Raw genomic sequence first — 21,216 nt, forward strand, 5'->3', positions numbered from 1 at the left:
GCTTTTAACCATGAGTATTCATATCACTTTTTAGTGTCTTGCCTCCTTCCAAAATAGGATTCAAGAGCTTGAAATGCCAAGTTGATGACACTGTAATAAGAGCTTTGCAACTCATCTCCCTACATTTACTCCTGGCCCATAGTCTATTCTCCACTCGACAATTCAAGTGAGATTTAGAAAATGTAAATCAGATCATACTGCACCCTTGTGTACAACTCTCATGCTTCCCATCATTTAGGAGAAAGTTCAGTCTTCTAAATGGCCATCTAGGCCCTCCTTGATTTGGCCCCGTCTCTAATCTCATTTCTTATCGCCATCTGTCTTTTCCACTTTGCTCTAATAACACTGGCATTCCTGTTCCTTGGACATGTCAAACTCGCTTCCTCCTCAGGATCTTTGCACATGCTCTGCTTTTTCTTCTGACAGTCTTACCCCAGATGTAAGTATGGTTTGATCTGTCAGTTCATGCAGGTGTCTCCTCAGAAGGAACTTCTCTGACTACCTTTTCTGGAACACTAGGTAGCTCTTATGGCTACCTGATCTTTAGTGTATATTTATTTGAAATGTCTTCTCTCTATCAAAATGCAAGCTCCTTGTGGTTAGGGGTTTTCTCTCTCTGACTCAGTGTTTTTATAGCACAGTCTGGAAGAGTACCTGGTACATAGTATTCACTACACATTTATTGTATAAATGAATGAGTAAATCTTCTGTGGTGTACTTGAGTGAATAGTGGTATTTAGATTTGACCAGTTACCAAATTCGAAAGGACCTGTTAGACACATGCCTCTTAATGTGAGAGCTTAAGAGGAAATTACATAGGATAGGACAGTGAAAAATATTGTAAAGAGGTGAGGCTGGTATTATTGCAGGACAATAATGCAGGGTCAGGTGGGATCTAAGTATATATACTTCATATAAAAGGACAGAGTGACAATATTACAGTTGCTTTCATCAAAACCTAAAATGGTTCATGAGCATTCAGGGATAAGAGCCCTCTTCTACCCAACTGCTCAAGCTGTAAATTGGCATCTCTCTGGTGTCACTATTTATCAAAAGCCTCAAAAAGTTGCATTATTTTTGACTCATCAATTCCACTTCAGATAATTTAGCTTACAAAATAATTAGGATCATGACACTCCTAATTCGCTCCCAAGACACTCGGTACAGTCATCGACAATAAGAAAAAAAATTGGAAACAACTTAAATATCCAACCATACGGCTTTGGTTAGATAAATTACAGTATGAATAGACAATGGAATTCTGTGCAGCCAGTTAAAATAGAAAGATATTCACAGCAAAATGCTAAGTGAAAAAAGAAGTTTATGAAACAATATGTACCCATTAAAAATACATAGGTATGTAGTCAAATTGGTTTATGCTTATGTTGATTTAACCACCTAAATGTTACCAGTGGTTATCTCTTCATTTAGAGTGATTGGAAATTTTAAGTTTTCTATTTTTTAATGATTCTATAAGGAACATTTGTTATGTGTGTATTTGAAAATAGACACCAATAAATTGACCCCACAAAGAGTGAATGATTTGGGAAAGAGCTTCCTGCATAGAAGTTTGTCCATGAATATGCTTCTTCATGCTGTGACCTGTCTTTGGGTTTTGCGCCCATTTATCTGGCACACACTTAGTGAGCACCTACTGTATACCAAACTCCATATTAGGTTATCCCTCTACCATGGGGATGCTGACTTCACACAACCCTTCCCCACCACTGTAGGCATTTCCCTGGGACAGAGGGGATGCTCTTTCACACAGCCCTTTATCTCCCTTTCCTTGAAGATCTTTCCAAAATGTAAAGTGTCTGTGTTAGCCCAATCCCAAGGCTTTTCATTTTGGACAGGCCACTGTACTGAGATTTTTGTTTGTTTGTTTGTTTTAGCCCAGAAGAGCTGCTCCTTGATAGTAAAATGGAATGTTTGACCTGCAACAGTTTCTGTTTGAGGTCGTCTCCCAACTGTGTCACTGGTCTATGTGCCTGGCCTAGCTTCCCAAGACAGAGCTGATATACTTATTTTGTTTTCTACTGTACAAGCTGGACAGAGACAGGTATAAAAGGCACCTTGCTGAATGACTTCCACACAGAGAAGTAGCTAAAGGACAGGCAGTGACGTGATACCTCCTTTTCTAGGTGTCTTACTCGAAGTGGAATCCCCAGCATATTAGCTCACACAGTGCAGGCACTCAGTAAATACTTGAGTGATTTACAAAGAGTCCAGATATCAGCTTGCTTGTTTCTAATCTCGCTGAAAGCACCCTAGAGGGGGGCCTGTTTCTCCATATACCAACTCAGGAACATGTGAAAATGTAAGGAATTTGGGAAGAGTACTATGTGTAGTAACTCTGACAAATGAAAGCATTCTATGGCAAAATAACCAAGATGAGAAGGCACATAAATAACCCATGTTGCACGGTAAAGATTGCAAAAGCACACACAGACCATTGGCCTTGGCCCTGCTTAATGTGCAGGCATTTAACTGGAAACCAAAATAATAAATTAAGCTTTCTGTGTTGGAATCACTCTCTGTCATTCTGCTTATCTGTCCCCTGAATGAGATGAATTTCCATAGCACGCTTAGATTGCTTTATTCGACACCAGCAGGCAACCACTGTTAATGCTTCTTTTCTCTCCTGGTAACTGGAAGGGAGTTTTCATCTTCCTGGGGGAGGTGGTTGAACCAGAGCTGCCCCACAGAGTCCATCTGCATCATTAACCTCTAGGAATAGAGAGCAGTCTCTGCCTCTCTCCTTCCCTAATTAGCAGAAGTTTCCACTGTACTTAATACCCAGTGTTCCCAAATTAGGCACATATGCTTCTGTGTTTCATATATCCCAAGACTTACCGTCCGTCTATAAAAAAAAAATTGAAGGGTCTGCAGAAGAGAGATGATTTCCCATATAAAGCACATGAGGTTTCCTCTACCTATGGGTTGCACAATCTACTCTTATCTTCTGTTTTACTTCAACTCCAGGAAAATCCCATTCTCATCAAGAAAAATGTGTCAGAAAAAAGAACCCAGACTACTCTTGTTGTATGGGGGTTATATAACCAATTTCCCAAACTAGCTAATAAAAGGAGGCTTTATCAACATGAAGACAGGAGAGCTTTGAAGGTGATCAGCAACAAGTTTTCTCCCTGTGGCGGCTATGATCACAATCATGAGATAACTTCAGAGGAAGAAAAACGCCCCTTTGCCCTTTCACATAGTCAGTAAGCTTTTGCAAGCAGGCACCAAAGAGTCCACTGTACTCTCATTTAGGTTTTAATTAATATCAAATTACAGTTGTGTTTTCACAGCATTCCTAGTTAGATCCTCATTAGGCGTAAGAGAGTTCATCTGGATGGATGTTATTGTGAAGAACAGGGGGTTGAGTACGAGATACAGGGCTGGTGCAGGGGGTGGGAACGGGGGCGGGGGACACATGTAGAACAACAATAGTCGCAGGCCTCCTTGTGCCATGATTATAAGGTCTTGTTCTACTTAGGAGAGTTTCAGAGTTGAGGGGCAGCATGGCAGAGCGCTAAGAGGAGGATGTTGAAATTGGACAGCATCAGGTACCTATCCTATAAAATGAGAAAAACTAGTGGTTGCCAGTGGGGAGAGGGAAGAGGGGAGAGATAGGAGTATGGGATTAAGAAACACAGAATACTATGTATAAAATAGGTAAACAACAAGGATATGTTGTACAGCACAGGGAAATACAGCCACTGTGTTGTAATAACTGTAAACGGAGTATGATCTCTAAAAACATTGAAGCCCTATGTTGTACACCTGAAACTAATACACTAGTGTAAATCAACTGTACTTCAATTAAAAAAAGATGGTGCCCATCCACATCTAGGGTTTCTGGGAAGATTAACGAGCTTGTTTTTGTAAAGTTCCAGGTACACCGTGGGTGCCCATTATTGCCTCTCATTTGCGTCTGTAAATTTCAAAGAGGGTCATATAGACTGGGCTGAGTAAGAGTAATTTTTTCTAGAAGAATGTGAACTTTTAAGGACACAATTCCCACCACGATCACTGCAGAGGATTTTCTCAGACCCTTTTTTGATGCCCTGAATGAGGGAGTAGGCAGGTTATTTCTCCTTTCTGGGCTCTTTCGGCACTTCACCAGAGGCCCTGGAGTGTTGAGTGGAGAGAATAGCAGGAAGTGGAGGAGAGGGGTGGGGGTGGGAATGAATCATGGCGGTCGCAGCAAAACCTTCCAGATCTCTATCTTAAAACAGAGTTTACTCTTTAAAGAAGACTAAGAAGTATTGTACTGGGATAATAATTGTGATTGCCTTTCAAAGATAGGCGTATAAAGGATGTTTTCTTTCCTGTCCTCTCTGTAGTTTCTACAATGAGCCGGCATATAGTACTTTTATAATTAGAAAAGATAAAAGAAAACAGCCCCTTGTTAATTACTTCATCGTGCTAAGTCTCCTTCTGGACTTTTGAAGGAGTAAAGTTTGAGGAGCTTAGCGTACTCATGGTCAGATGTACATTAATAGGGAATGAGGGGTTTAGAAACTCAAATTCTAGCCTCAGAAAGCAGCACAGCCCCAGTAGGCTAGGACCCTAGACCCCTTTAGAGTTTATAAAAGGCAAGGACAGAGTATTTAATATGAAAGGATCTAGCTTCGTAAACATACCTCTAATCTCGGAAAAAGAAAAGTTGGTCCCTCCCTGATTTCTGGAACATTTTGTTCCAGCATGGGACAAAGTCTAGTGGCCTAGCCTCTGATACAGAATTTTGGTTCTCTGGGAACCTCAGCGAACATGAGTAACTTGGACAATTGCTGGCTTATCACACTGAGCCTGGCACCCTGTTTGTGTATTATCAGCAAACCCAGTAGGAATAGCTACAGGGGAGCTTGGGAGCATCTTGAGTGAGTTTTAATTTAGGCAGTTATCTTCTTCAAACAGACAGTTTGGGACTCTTTAGGTCAAGCAAATGGTCTTAGCAAATACTGTGGTGCTTGTTTAGACAAGAACACTTTGATTGACGCTTCTGCACCAAAATAACTATGGAGAACAAGCCATTAGCCTGCCACTTAGCTCACATGGGTAAGCCAATCTGCATACTGAAAATGGTACAGCTGACCTGGAATGTGAGTACATTTTGAGTAAATAAGAGAGAAAGAGATTTAAGAGGCTACGATTTTTGCAGAATTATAACATAACTCTGGGGATGTGTCGTGAAAAACCAGAAGACACAGCTCTTTAAGGACTTTGATGCAACAGAATGAAAAGTCATACGCAATTGCAGAAAATTAATGACAACTAGGCCAAGGTCCTGAAGAGTCAAGGAGTAGTAAAGTAAGTGAAAACAAGGAGAGGACTTTTGTAGTTGTTGAAATCCCTTTTCATTCCAACTTCATTTGCTTATATTGACTTCACTGACTTGTCTTCCTAATATTGTTAACAAACCATGTTCATCTCCCTCATGCACAGCAACTCAAAACCCTGAGACGCCAAGATTTGCAGCAGAGAAGGGGTTTATTCACAAGGCAGTCAAGTCTCAGATTCATCTCGCTAAAGGAGAGGGGCTTGGGATATTTATGGGATAAAGAAGCAAGGTGGTCTTAGAAGTGGAGAGAGGTGATTGGAGGTAGGGAAAAGGGGAGGTAATCTGTGTTCTTTGCAGGCATATCTGAGTTACATGCTTCTTCGTGGGATGTACGTTTAAAAAAGGAGGTGCTTAGCATGATCTGAGGGTGGAATTTTTGGCCCTCTGACATCAAAAGGTCATTCATTGCACACCTGCACGGGCCCAGTTTTAGGGTGAGTGGTCCCAACCAGACTTAGCCAGCTTGAACTAGACACAGCTGACTCCAAGTTCCTGAAAAACAACTTTGACAAACATCTTATTGTTTGGGCTAGGTGAAGGTTGCAGGGTATACAGTTTACAACAAAATAACTAAGGCAAGCTTGCTCACCCAAGGTAGGCTACAAGCAGATGGGTTTCTAGCAAGCTGTAAGACTAGCTCAAGAATTTCTGTTAGTCACTAGTTTCTGTAAACCCTATGGTGCACCATTTCAGGATAGGTTTTTTAACGCTATGGGTCATGGTTTCAATATTATATACCATCTCTCATGCTCACAGTAAATAAAGGTGATGGAGCACTTGCTTAATGTGCAGAAACCAACTGCTATGGACTGAATTATAGCAATAATTCACTATAATAATTATAGCACTCCCAATTAATAAGTTGAAACCCTAACCCCCAATGTGATTGTATTTGGAGATAGGGAAGGAAATACCCTTTTAGAAGGAAATTAAGGTTCAATAAGGTTATAAGAGTGGGGTCTAATCTGACAGGGTTGGTGGGCTTTATAAGAGGAGAGATAGAAAGAGATATCTCCCTCTGCCCATGTGCATGTACCGAGGAGAGGCCATGTGAGGACACGGTGAGAAAGTAGGTGTCTGTAACCCAAGGAGAGAGCTCTCACCAGAGGCCGACCCTGCTGGCACCTTGATGGACTGCCCAGCCTCCAGAACTGTGAGAAACAAATCTCTGTTGTTTAAGCCACCCAGTCTATGGTATTTTGTGATGGCAGTCCAAGCTAAGACACTAACAATGTTTATTTTTTTGTTTTGGTAAAGTTTCTTTAAATTACTATGGCAGAATCCTGGCCCAGAAGTTTTTTAAAAAATCAGACTTAATTGTTTTCATCTCATTTCCTAACTGACAGAGATAATATCTCATGGTTATTTCCCATCACTTGCAGTGACACTTTTTGCTGGAAAGAAAAGAGGTCATGTTACCATACACCTTGGAAGGCCTGTTTCTTCACACCCATCTGTCTTAAGTGATTCCACAGTCAGCCTTGAATGTGGATCCCTCAGAATGGGTTCTTCTTAAATTTTTTCAATTCTAAATCTTGAACAATTTTATTTTACTGTTTCCCAAGTAGATATAATTGAGTTATACCAATGAATGTAGGAGAAGGTTGAGCTTCTATTATGATTAAAATATGATAATAATGCAACACTATTAATGAAACATTAAAAGGATGAAGAGAAGAATAAATGGTATTTTAGAACATTCAAAAACCAAATACCTTTTTTTAGGAAAGTATTTTATTTTTGTGTCTCAACAGATGAAATGCATAACCTTGTTTTCTGATAAGACAATTCAAATGTACAAATCAATTACAACAATGTGCTTATCAGCTCCCCCCTCCCACCCCTGTATTTGAAAGCATCTGACAATTTTGAAGGACACCAACACAATAGGGCTTAGCTAAACAATATGGCAATTAAAATTGGCCCTCTAAGAAAATAATTACAGTGGTTGTTGAAAAGAATTCGTCCTTTGAGCAAAACAGACAGCATGAAAAGAATCATCATGAAACGGGTGGATTTTAGCTTCCCTTCCAACAAAAGGGAAAAGAGGATGTAAAAACAATGGTACAGAAAGCTGGGGAGTCAGACTGAAAACAACAGAAAACCCTAGGCAATAAATTTCTCCAATGAAATGCATCCCCTTGAAGATATCCATTCAAACTCTTGTTTTATATTGAAATAACTACCCCCACCCCCAGCACCTGGAAGGGAATCATTTTATTATCCTTTGTTAAAATTAGTTTAATAATTTTTCCAAGCTAACATCTCTCAAAGAGAGGGAAATTTGTGATGAATCTTGTAGACATCATATTAAAGATAAACCAAGCCAACTGATGGTCAATTAGATTCTAATTGTATTAGGGAGCAGACCTGGGCCTCCCAGGGGGAGAGGGGTTCATACTCAATGACCTTGTCCAGGCACTCTAAATCCTGTAGCACCTTTGTATTAGCCCCCTATTCTACATATAATTCCCTCATGCTTTTACTATAAGCCTCACAGCACCCTTGTGAGGTAGGTAGTGTTACGGTCCTTTTGAGAGATAGGGATGCAGAGATGTTAAGTATCTTGCCCATTAACATGAATCCAGTGACAGAGCCCTTAGAACTCTTACTCCAGATCCTTGTCTTTTCAGTACTTAACTACACTGACTCCCTGAGAGTGGATCATTAAAGCAGGTAGGTCCTTAAAGCCAGATTAGTACCTGGCCATTTGGACACTAAGGCCCGTCTCTAAACTACATGATTTGGATGATGGAATGTGAAATAAGTTGTGATCAACTGTGAAAGCCAAAGTTAATATGGAGAAATGCAGGATTAAAGTTGGGACTACAATTTGATAACAGTTTTATTTATTGATGTACTGTTAAGTTACTATGATAATGGATACTCAGTAGATGTTACATGATTAAGTAGATGAATGAATGAATGAATGAGTGAATGAATGGAGATTGTGCTTGGATAGGTGGAAAATTAAATTTTGTACATGTTTTAAAACTAGAACTAGAGAAATCTGATTTCCAATTTCTAATCAAGAATGAGAAGGAAAGAGTTCAGTAGATTCCTGAATTTTCTGTGGGCATGTATTTGAGCTAATACTGACAGCATTTAAAAGGATATAGATACACAGACATTTAAAATAACTTTTAATATAGAATCTGTGTACTTACTGGTTTTGAATCCAAACTATGAAGATCAATATTAGAGGCATTGCTACATACATAAAGACCATCCATTTCCCTTCAAAACGAAATTCCCTTAAGTATACCTATTTTCTCATTGCCATTTATTTGAAAAGCTTGTGCTCTCCACTTCTTATCAAATCCTATTTTGAAAATACATTGGACTAAAACAGTGAACTTCTTCTCTCTTGACTCACCAGTCAGGGAACACTTTTCAGTTACTTTCCGTTTCTGTGAACCTATTTTTTTTTACTCCAGAAGACTCAGGACAGAAAACAGCTGCCATGTATTGAAACCAGCCCTCCATTAATACCAGCAGATTTTTCTTTTTTAATTGCAGTGCCGTGGAAGGCTCTTGAGACCACTAAAGTGGAGGCAACTGGATTCTCCAGGTGTCGCTAAAATAGAAGAGCTGATGTAAATCGAGATGGTGGAGCTGACTTGGTAATCTCTTTGCATTCACATTTGTTCTGTGTTCAGTAAATTAATTCCCAGTAAGATGTTTGAACTGATACACAGTGAGGCTTAAAGAAACTCTGGACACTATGGTATGGGTTTGTTTGTGTATGTGTGTGTGTGTTTAAAGAAGTGTTTATCTAACTTTCACGAGAGCCCTGAATGTATATAATAGATGTAACCTGTTAGTCTTTTGTACATCCAGCTAATAGCCCATGAGTGAAAGAATAGATTAAATGTAGTGAATTGTCTCTATGCCATGGTACCAGCATGCTTGATTTCTTGTGCTTAAGAATATGAGGAGCGATGCTGTCGTTAGAAAAGGCTTATATAAATGAGGAGGATCTGCTAAATAGATTTATCTTCCAATATGACAGTGAACAAAATTATTCAATATATTCAATATATATTCAATATACAACTAACTTTTGCAATAATGTTTAAGATATAGGTCTTTCAAGTAAAGATGTAACCTATGTAGTAGTATGTTGTTTCTCACAGAGACTTTCTGTGGGTTTTCATCTTTCAGACCCTATTTTCTTAGTGATTGAGTTCTGTTCTTAGTTTTCTTTATTAGAGGCAAACAGAATCGTGAGAATCCTCAGATAAACCATATATTTTCCATCTGCCTTTTCTTTTTCCTTATCTTTCTCCTGGTAGTTCTTAGTAATTGTGTGTGTGTGTGTGTGTGTGTGTGTGTGTGTCTGGCATTAAACTACATGTACTATATAGAAAGACTTATTGACATGTTCTGACATTCTGATTTACCCAGTTCAGAGTATTATGGAATGAAACAATGCCTGTAGAGCTATAACAAGAGTTTTCCTTTCAATCCAAAGTTTTTATAGAGGGTCATAATTTTTGCATTTAGTTGTTTATAAGAGTTGATGAAAGGCACCGAGTGACAAGCCCTACAAGCCAGTGTTTTCACATTTTTCCATCCATCGGTGGCAGAATTCCTAGGTGAATTTCCCCTCAGGAATCCCATTAAGGTTTCTCAGTTTTTTCCTCAACTTGGCCTTATTCCACATTAGTCTTCACATCCTGGGTTTTAGGTCTGACAATGAGGTAATTATGAAAAGAATATTGGGTTCTATAATATACTTATCTGCCTTAACGGGAGTATGTAGGAACTCATAACTTTTATTTATACTGTCTCAAATGACACAGAAACATTAACAGCTGGAGCAGGATGCCCATGACTAAGGAAAATGAGAGGGAGAAAAAGACCAACAAACATCCCCCCAACTCAGAAACTCAAAACTCTGATGGGCTTGAAGCATTTATGAAGCTTGAAATTTATGAAGCAACACATGGTCAGAATGTCCTCATAAGGACAGAGCCAGAAGCCAGACTGCTAAGGGTACATTTGGCTCTCATTTAAACTTCATTATATTGTCTTCTTTCCTCTTATCCTTATTTAAGAAAAAGTCCTGAAATATTGGGGCTATCTTTTCCCTGATCAGGGAATAACTTGATCAGGGAACAGGTTACTGGACAACCTAACTTGTGATGTATTAGTTGGTAGAGATGTATTCTCAACATACTCAAAACTATACTCATGGAAAATCTTTCTCCGTTTTGGTCATGCTAGTTTAGTGGTATAAAAGGAAAGCCCACTGTCAGAGCTGTGACTCTTAGTTACGCAGCTTTGGCAGTACCAACAAATCTTTCAGGAGAAGGAAGCGCCTTTCTGGTGGTAAGCTCTTCATTCTGCAATTAAAGAATAGCGAGGCGGCTTTCTTGCTAGCAGCCTCAGAGTTTGAGTATCTGCTGCTGCCTGGAGGTGAATCTTGGACTTTCTTGTATTTAGCAGTATGGCTTCCAGGTCCCATTCCTGCCAGGTTTCTGCTTCCTCCACTTACTCTCTCTTCACTGGAAGGCATCTAACAAGCTCTAGGGGGTGAAGATGAAACCACAGGATGACGCTCCCTGAGCACACCTCCCTAAAGCCTGTTCCCTTAAGCACCAAAGGTGAGGAGAGAGCACCTTTGCTCTCAGAAGAAAGAGTGCACAAAGGGCAGTTTTTACATTTTCAGTTCTTTTCCTCTTTTATACTAGACGGTCTTCTTTCCTTTGTTACCAATTTGCCTGAAGACGAGAGAAAAGATTTTTCTTTTTGATATTTTGCACCTTATCTTACACGATGTCTCGATCATAGATAGTTGGCTGAGTGAAAGCTAACTCAGGGAAGGTGACTAGATGATGATGTTGTGTGTATGGCTTGCTGAACCCTGCAGTTCTTGATCAAATATATTTCATATCTAAAGTCATGGCCATTACTTGCTTTTGTAACCAACTCAAATGGATGAGATGATTTTGCAAGTGGTACAGGATTTATCTTCAGTAAGGTAGAATATATTTCTAGTGCGGTTGATATGACCTAAATTTGGAATATTCAGCGGCTCAAATCATGGCCCCTTGGAATTTTGCTTACAATGAACCTGAAAACCTGGCCTCTGATTCCCTTCTGAGTGGTTTCCATTCACCCCAGCAGTAGAATCAGATTGCCCTGGGCCTGCTGCTTCTCTGACTGGAATTACCTGTAGATTATCTGTTCTAATAACAATGTTAAAGATATTTATGCAACCTCATATTCCCGGTAAGGCTCATATAACCTACCTCTCTCAATAAGGAAATATTTTCTGATAGATGACTCCAATTGTCTTTTATTACATTTCATTTCTTAATAATACCCAAATGGATTTAACTGAGATGTCAGATACTTAAGCCCTTTACATCAATAAAGAAAACATGTGTTCTTAACTTACTTTACATGTTAATAAAATCAGTTAACTTATTTTTACATGTTAAAAATAAAACATGCCCACAATAAATCAATATAGTCAATGAGGCATAAACCTAAATCAAGATACTTTTGTCATTAGCACTAATTTTTTTTGAGAACAAAAACAAGCTATCAGGCATTTAAAAAAAAAGTTTTCTAGGTTGTTGGTTAGTAGCTTCCAGTAATGGGATGGTCCCAGAATAAGACTTTGATAAGACATTAAAGAAAAACACAGACACACAATTCTGTTGTTGTTTTTTTTTCTCCTGCTCAAGCTTATCAACTTTAAAAACAGTTACATTTTATACACTTAAAAAAAATCCAGTCACCCTCCCCCTCATATTTATATATGTATATATAAACAATAGCTTTTAAACTGATTATTCGGGGCATTTCATACCACATGGAAAAGGATAAAACGTAAGAAGACAACTGACTTGCGTATCAAAGCAACACACATGTATGTGTGGTACACCTGATTTTATAACTGGGGAGGAAAAGAGCATGTTTCCTTCCAAAGAGCCTCTAAAAAGTTTGTTCATGACTCAGTTCCTCTCTCTTGCCATCACATAGATATGTATATGACTCAGTGTGTTGCTGGACACACATTGTTGTAAAGATTGAATTCTTTTTGCAAGTCTCAATTATCGCCCTGCTTAATCTTCATCTGTTGATTACATGGTATTACAGATTACATTGATTTCATTGTAGTGGAGATTAAAAATATTAAAGCAATTTAGAATAGGAAGTTTTCAAGAAAATGAAGAAAGTTAACATGGCAACCAAATTTCTGGGTTTTTGTTTTTTGTTTGTCCTTGTAGAATGGACCCAGCATCTTTGACTCTGACCCATTTGTAGTATGGAAGGTTATCTTTTGAACTTTATTGGAATTAATACAGTTAACCAATTTAGGAGAATGTGAATTTGCATTTTTGTTATCTTCTAATGGCTATTTTGCATATTAAAGGCAAAGCCTTCCTTAAAATATGCAGTACTCTCTTGATTATGCCAGCTCTTTGCTCCTTCTGCTAAGGCTATAAATAAAGCTTCTATTTAAGGCTGGCATTATATCAACCCACCTGCTTCTAGAAAAGAGAGAAAAAAAATCAGAATCACTCAACCTGCAGATTGCTGTCAGCTTGTGATTATGTGAATGGTAAGTCTTAACTTTTAAAGTGTTATGTGAGATAGGCTGGAGGGCTTTTTAAAAAAAGCAATTTCCAGTTTAACAATTGCCCAAGAATTTCTGAGTACTAATGAGAGGAGACTTTTCCCTGGGGAGAGCATTCATTGATGAGGTATGACAGCAGCTGGGGGGTGACAGTGGTGGGTAAGGCAGAACTGGAGAATGAGGGATCATTTCAATTGTAGTATCAGGAAAGAAGGCAGGAATGGGGGGGGTATGAAAGCTTTCCTCTCTCTGTGAGCTGTCTCAGGGGAGTTAGTAGCCCCTGATCTTTTCCTCCTTCCTATTCAGAATGTTCTCCAGGGAGAGGGGTAAGGGGAGGGGAGAAGAGGTATTAAAGACTTTGGCCAACTGGAGAAGGGCAGTCTGGGTACTTGCAAGCTTGTCTTGATCAGATTCCTATATTTTGAAAGAGGAACATCAGCTTCAGTTCAGGCCTGTTTTAGAAAAACAAAGCTTTTACAAACTTCTTAATTATGTCTTTTTTTTTTTTTCTTGCTGCAAACATTTTATCCTAGACAATCTGTTGAAAAGCTCACAACAGGTAAGCAGTTTCCATTCTCTAACATTTTTGAGAAAATATGCAGAGCTACATTTACTGCTACCAAAACAGAAAAGCCAACTTCAGATTCGGAAACCTGTCATTCATTGTTGATTTAAAGCATGGTTTACTTGGCTAAATCTTGCAAGTCTAGGCCTATGGCTGCTAAACCCATTTTTTGTTAGGTAACTTCTTAGCTAAATATCATGGCAAATCAGCGCTCATTTGGATCTTATTGACTTAGACTGTGAAGCCGTCCTTTCCCTGTAGCAGGACTTTTGCTGGAGTGAGACTGAGAAGGCTCTCTTTGGAACGGCTTTTGGAGGAGTTAAGGGAAGAGTAACAGAGATTCATGTCAAATGTTTGCCAAAGTACCAGGAAGCACACTCTGCTGCCTAACATGCAACTCTAAAATCAACAAGTCAGGTAATGATTCATTCCTCAAGGCTTTCCACACACGAGGGCAAGGATAACTCCAGAATGTCCTCAATCAGAAGAGAGCAAGGATTTTAGAAGAAAGGATGGGGCTCTCAAAGCCAATGGTGGAAAGTCAATGGAAATCACCGGGCACCTCGTGTACTGATATTAGTCTAATGGGAAATGTTTCTAGGACTTTAACCCCAGGAATAAAGGGGATAAATCTTTACCTAAATACTAAGTAGAATGAATAGCTTTGGCCTCACATACTTTGTTACTAGGTTCACATGGCATAAAATCCATCTGGAATGGCTTATGTGAGCTATATAGGTGTGACCAGGACATAGGTAATAGGGACAAAAAAGACACTGATGAAAGTTAAAGAAGAGTATAACCTCTGATGTTTCTTCAGTTAGAAGATAACTATAAAAAATAGTAATAAAGGAAATAGGATTAAAATGGATTCAAACGTCTCCCTCCAACCCTTCTTTAAACTTCTGATATTTTTTTGGTCAGGTCTTAGCCTTCTAAGTTGAAAATGATGTGTATTTTTTTTCTTTCCTAGAAAGCCTCAAGACATATTCTGTGGTGTTGAACAGCTTCTGAGCACAGTCCCTGAAGTTAAAACAAATGTCTTGATGTGGAGATAAAGAGAGACCCTGGAAGGGTAAGTTAATCTACATGGGGCTCAACTCAATTTTTCTTCTCCAAGATCACATCCTGTCTTTTGTACCTTATAATATATAAACATATTTGTTCCCGCTTGAGTCATGGAAAATGACAAAGGTCAGGCTTAAATGCAGGTGAGATTTAAATAATTCTTTTTTGAAAAAGTCCTGGAAGACTGTAACTTCTGGACTCCTCTGAGAACTGAAGAGAACAGAATATTTGACAGAGCGATGGAAAAAGAATCCACCTTGAACACTTTAGAGCAAATCCTGAATGCCTTTATACTACTGGGGAGTTGTTGGTGATAAGCAAAAGTTCTGAGGAACTTGAGCAGAACCAGAGCTCTGAAAATGTCCTCTGGGACTAGGAAATACAAGTCTTGGCAATTCTTGGTTTACATTTTCAAACTTTGAGAATATCTGAGAAGCTCATAATTATAAATGCAATGAAAATGAAAAAAAAGTAACATGAGAACTTGAAAAAGTAGAAATCCCTTGCCAGGAACACATTAGGGCAAATCGTTTGGTGAGTTATAATACTCTAAGAACATGTATTTCAGACATTTGGGGGCATAGATCAATTCTCTGGCCATTAGGGCTCTAGTTGGGGAATTTTTCTTCTAGAAATTTAATGCCTAGGAAGTATAAAATCTTCCCTGAAGATGCTTAATATGCACACAGAACTGGTCACCCCAGAGTTAAATGCTGAGCCAAACAACTGTATTTCTTCTTAAGACAGTTTGAACAAATACTCTGGGAAGATGATGACCCCGAGATGACTACTCAGGGGAAAATTTGGCCCACTTGCTGATCTAAACTGCTGTTGGTTACCACAGTCTAGTTGGACCTGACAAAGAGGTAAACTGAGGCCATAAGGAAAAATTCCCTTTGTGAAATTCAATCCTAGAGCCCCAAGATTCTAGTCAACGGAACCCAAGATCAGAGCTTTGCAGTTATAAAAAGGAACCCAAGATCTGAACAGATAGTGAGAATGTAGAAAATTAAGTGGCCATTCAGTTACCTATAAATCCTTTACTATGATGCTTCAGACAGAAAGTCACAGATTCTCCTAGAACTATCTGGCCAGTACATTTTTATGATCAGATCACTTATCCAGGTGGCATATTTCTTTTTTTTTGTAATCTATTGGAGCCCAATTCAGATAGTAATTTTACTCTTCTTGGAAACATTGGGTTTAGGAATAATTCGGGAGAGTACTATTTTAGTGCAATGTTGACCAAACTGGGTTCTGTGGAACTCTAGTTTTTCAAGATGTTTAACAGTTGCATCATGAAAAGAAGTGCTTCATGCTCAGATAAGTTAGAAAAACCCCAAGGTAAACAAAATTAAACAGGATTCTTGTTTATTGGACTTTTCAGAGGATTTATTAGGCTCAAATAGATATTGAACCTCCACGAGGTGGTTACAGAATGCACCATTTTCCCAACTTATTAGTCTATGGGACTCTTTTTTGGGAAGAACGCTTATTAAGGTCTTAAATAACTAGTGTTCCAGGGATCAGAGTATGGAAACCCCTGAGAGAGTGCAATCTCTTTTCTTCCTGTGGAATAACAACTAAATCTTTTCACGGATGAGTTAACTTTAATCCAATTTCATTTGACTAAGCTTTTTGGTCAACTTTTATTTTGACAGAAAATAGCAGTTAGAATTATAAAGCCCTTTTACTAACTGCTAAATGTTTCTCTCTCTCTTTTTGTTGGCCAATTAGTTAAGTACTTACTCCATGCAAAGTACTCTCCACTAACTTTTGGAAGACTCTCTAACTTTGTTCATTCTTAAGTTTGAAAGACTCCATTCCATTTGCACACAAGTTGGAATTCTGATAGAATTTGTAAGATCTTGATTTGTATTGTTAGATATAAATAAGGTAGTTAATTGCCATAAGAGGGAAATGAATTTCTAAGTGATGTATGATAATCATCAGGAAAGTCAAATGAAAAATGATTCAAGCAGGCAATCCTTCAATCTTTCTATCTCATTTTCCACCCTTTGTTAAGGGAGAAATGGGCTTAACCACGTTGCTATCCAGTTGGCAAACAATTTCTGGACCTGTCACTTTTTTATTGGGGTCAATTTAATTTTATTGAAGTTACTCAAAATTTCAAACACTCAAAAAAGCCAGCTTTTTGAACGTCAAACCTCCAGTCTGATATGTCAAGAAACAAACCCCAGAGACCTTCTACTCCAGCTTACATGCTGTCCAAAAGGGTGCTCTTTCTTAGGTCTCTCTCAAAGTGTGAAAAGTGTAGATATCTATCTGTTCTACGTTAATTACATATATCATATGTCATGAATACACTCTATATATTCAGTGCTTTCTCAGATCACATAAATACAGTTGACCTTGAACAACATGGGTTCGAACTGTGCAGGTCCACTTATACACAAATTCTTTTCAACAGTAAATACTATAAGTACTATGCGATCTGAGGTTGGTTGAATCCGTGGATGTGGAATTGTGGATACACAGGGCTAAGTTATATGAAGATTTTCAACTGTGCAGAGCATCATCATCCCTAACTCCCACGTTCAAGGGTCAACTGTATATGCTTTGAAAACCATTGACTCAACCTTTAGCCAAATGGAATTATGTCTCATTTGAACCAGGTCACTGGTGGTAATGGCATGACGCCATTGTTTTTAAACTATAATATTTTAACTTTGAGTACCAATCAGTAACACAAACTGAATTGGATAAACAGCCTTCATTCAGAGGCGTGAAAGTGTCAGCACGATTTAACCTACTTATAGGGGTAAATCTTAGTTGTTCCTCAGTGGAGAGAAAAAAAAAAATCAGTAAGTGCTGCTTAATCTACCTTGTTTTTCGCCACTTCTTTAAAAACAAGACAGATTCTTCTTGTCTACACCAGACAATTTTCAAAATAAAAATCAGTATATATTTGGAGAGGAAGCAGGGAGAAACCCTGAAGTTGTCCATTTAAGATAACACTGTGGGGCTTCCCTGGTGGCGCAGTGGTTGAGAGTCCGCCTGCCGATGCAGGGGACACGGGTTCGTGCCCCGGTCCGGGAAAAAAAAAAAGATAATACTGTGTTTAAAGTATTTGAATAGACAACAGCAGAGTTGCAGTAGCTAGATGATTCCTTAGACTGGAAGCAATCTAGCCTTCAGACAGCTATCATATTTTAAACAGATCCTTAGTTGCATGGATCGTGTAATGCATGGATCACCCTGGTTTGTGCTGGAATCTGAGAAGAACTCCTCCTTATCCAGAGAGCTTTTAAACATCTGAATAGTTGATCTTAGCTACGAGCTGAATAGTGCCCTATGAGTATATATAACAAGCACATCCTCTTCCCTTTTCTATTAACCCATTAGTAGCAATCGATGAAAGTAAAATCAAGTTGTGGTTAAATGAATAATTTTCATTATTAACACCTACCTTGCATTTTACAGGTATAAACAGTGGCACACCACCTTCTGGAGAAACCAAGGACTTTGTAACAGTAAACTGGTCCAGTGTGATATCACAAGTATAAAAAATATTCCATTCTGTATCAAAACTAGGCACATGCCTTTATTTATAGTAACAGAAGTTAACAGAATTGAGCATTTTTGCCTTGGGTCCTATTTCTTGGCATCCTACGTCAGACAAATACATCTTTCAACATATATCCGCCCATAACTCCAGGGATCTAGTCTCAGGGTTATCTCTATGTAAAGGAAGGTGAAATCACACTTGGATCGATAGTGGTGAGTAACTAAAAGCACAACCTCTCATTCATATTGCTTTAAAACGTATACAGCATATATGTTTCAAAAAAAGAGTAAAGAATATATTGATTTCTTTGTGGTGTTGAACCAACAATACGGTATGATGCAAGGCTTTAACAAATGAGAATCAGAGATACAAATTTTTCTGTAGAGTATGTTTTGGACAAATGTGTCTTTTTAATATGTAAATCCTACATTGTAGGTTGTTCCTTTTTATTTATTCTTTTGTTTTTGCAGTGGTAGAAAATGTTGAATAACTGTCCATGAGCATAAGCCAAAGGTCAGGTTCATTACTGAGATCCCCAGAATGCCAATATTTGCAATGCAAACAATTAGTATCCCACTGTGTGAAGGGCTCTGACACATGCCTGCCTTGAGGCGGCGAGTCTCCATCAGAAGTCCTCCTGCTTCCACGGACCCTGCTTTGACACAGGGGCAGCGGCACTAAGCTGCCTTTTAACCTAGTGCTTTACTGTGCCAGGCTGTCTTAACTGGTTACCAACAATGACACGGAAACCATAGCTGGAGTGGTCGACCCTCAGATCATTTTCATGTTGAACCTCCTGGGTCCAGCCACCTCCCCTTCCACAACAGCACCATTGTTTTTTCGGGGTACATACTCAAGGTCAATGCTGTTTTTGTGTTTGCCTTTCCCACGGCTCCACACAAAAAGGAGGAGAAAACAAAATAAAACCACTCCCAGGAATGTGAAACAGCCCATGGCTGTAGACACCAGTATTGTTTTAAGGTCCAGGGAAAAAGTATTGGCATTGGTGCCATTGGAAACGGTGTCATTGGAGTCGGTCATGTACATAGGGGTCCTGTTTGCATAAAGGAAGCGGTCTGAAGTGAATCCTTTCACAGTTAAGGAGGCTGTGTAGGTGTCATTCCCAGCGGCGTTGCTAGCGATGCAAACATACATCCCGCTGTCTTGATCCTGGGCAAAACGGATTTCCAAGGTGCCATCGCCCAACACAGTGGCTCTTCCATTGGACTTGGCGGTGATGAAACGCCTTCGAGGTGTCACCCAGGAAATCACAGGCTGTGGGTCTCCATCAGCATTGCATTCTAGCTGGACCGTCTGCCCCTCATCCACTAGCAGATGCTGCAACTTCTTTTCACGGATTTTGGGTTTTTTGCAGGTAAAGTAAAAAGAAAGGGCAGTGCTATGGAAATCCTTGAATGACCTCTCACGAATGGTGTCTGGGCCAGCACACATGGGCTGCTGGCCACCGAACTGCAGGGTGGGGTGACGCTGCAGGATCCAGAGAAGGCGGCAGTCACAGGCCAGTGGGTTGTTATTAATGCTCAGGACCTCCAAAGCCCTAGGGGAGGAGAAGACATTCTCTTCCAAAGTTTCCAGTAGGTTCTGAGACACATTGAGCACACGAAGGAAGCGGAGCCCTTGGAAGGAGTGAGGCTCAATGGTGCGGAGCTGGGCCCCCACTATATGAAGCTCCTGAAGGCGGATCAGGTCCGAGAACATGCCTGCTTCGATAGTGCTGATGGGATTGTAGGAGAGGTTAAGGTGGGTCAGATAGACCAGGTGTTTAAAGGCAAGGAAGGGTACCACGGACAGGTTGGTGTTCGTGATTGAGAGGGATGTGAGGTTGAGACCATAGAGGCTATTGGCAGGCATCATATCCAGTAAGGGCCAATAGTCAATCTCTAGATGTTTCAGGTGGAACAGTCTTTTAAAGGCATACACGGGCATGTTGTTGATATTGAGATGCTTCAGATGCAGGCTGATGAGGCTGCGGAGATGGGAGAGGGCTTCTGTTGGTACCGCTGTTAGGTTGCATTTCTCCAGGGTGAGCTGCTCCAAGCTAAGCAGCCCGCTGAAGGCCCTATGTGATATATAAACCAAATCATTATCCCCCACTTCTAGAGACTTCAGGTTATGCAAATCCTGGAACATGTAGTCCAGTAAAATGACAATCTTATTTTCACTAATGTCAAGCTTGGTGAGGTTGGCGAGGCCCGTGAAGACCCCCAGAGGGACCAACTTCAGGCGATTGCCCTTCAGGCGGAGGGAACGCAGGTTGAAGAGGTTGTTAAATGCTCCTGGCTCCACATTGGCGATGATGTTGTCACTCAAGTCTATCTCCTCCAGCAGAGGGTATGAGATGAATTCTTCAGGGTTGACACTTTTCAGCCTGTTCTTGCTGAGGTCCAAGATTTTGGTCTCGATGGGAATGCCCTCTGGGATGGCGATCAGTCTCCTTCGGTGGCAGCTAACAGATTTGTTCTGGGCTGAGCACTCGCAGCGAGCAGGGCAGCCAATGGTGGATCCCATGAAGATTAAGACCACAGCCAGACCCAGGAATGGCTGCCAACATGATAAGGCCGTGTGAAGCATGACTCCCCCTCTTATCTTACACCTTGGTCACGGGCCTGCAGGAGAAGGGGCCAAAGAAAGGAGGAAGAGAAATTGAGTTAGGACATAGCTAGGTAAAGAGACACAAATGAGACAGTGAGAACAATGAAGAAGACCCTGGATTTGGAACGCTACAGATCTGAGCTTTAAACCTGAGAGCTGCCATTGTTAGCTACACGATCTCAGGTAAGTTACTGCGTCTCCCTGTACTTCAGTTTTCTTGGCTGTAAAATGGAAATGAGGGGGATGATAATAGTAGCTTCCTAGAGTTATGACAATTTCAGTATTGGACAACTGCAAAGAGACTATGACAGTGTCTGGCACAGACTGTGGAGCAAAACAATACATTTCACAAAAGGTTCTGTTTTGAACTCAAAGGACCGAAGCAGAGGTCAATGGCTAAGAGGACACCTGTTCAGTTTGAATCAGTGTCTGCATCTCTGATGTTTGGGAATGTCATCCTCTGTTCAGAATGAAGCTAACAGAAGCTTCATTCAACATCA

General features: G+C 39.8%; 1 protein-coding gene across 1 annotated transcript; it reads right to left on the minus strand.

Annotated features, from left to right (window-relative positions):
• Positions 1-18,874: 18,874 nt before the first annotated feature.
• LINGO2 (leucine rich repeat and Ig domain containing 2) lies at positions 18,875-20,695 on the minus strand (the record flags this gene model as incomplete). The annotated part of the gene is made up of 1 exon (XM_082657036.1): positions 18,875-20,695. One exon carries the CDS (start codon positions 20,693-20,695, stop codon positions 18,875-18,877), a length of 1,821 nt encoding a protein of 606 aa, XP_082513162.1.
• Between the last annotated feature and the right edge of the window lie 521 nt (positions 20,696-21,216).

The sequence above is a fragment of the Grampus griseus genome, assembly GCF_964374135.1.
Source record: "Grampus griseus genome assembly, chromosome: 6".
NCBI lineage: Eukaryota > Metazoa > Chordata > Mammalia > Artiodactyla > Delphinidae > Grampus > Grampus griseus.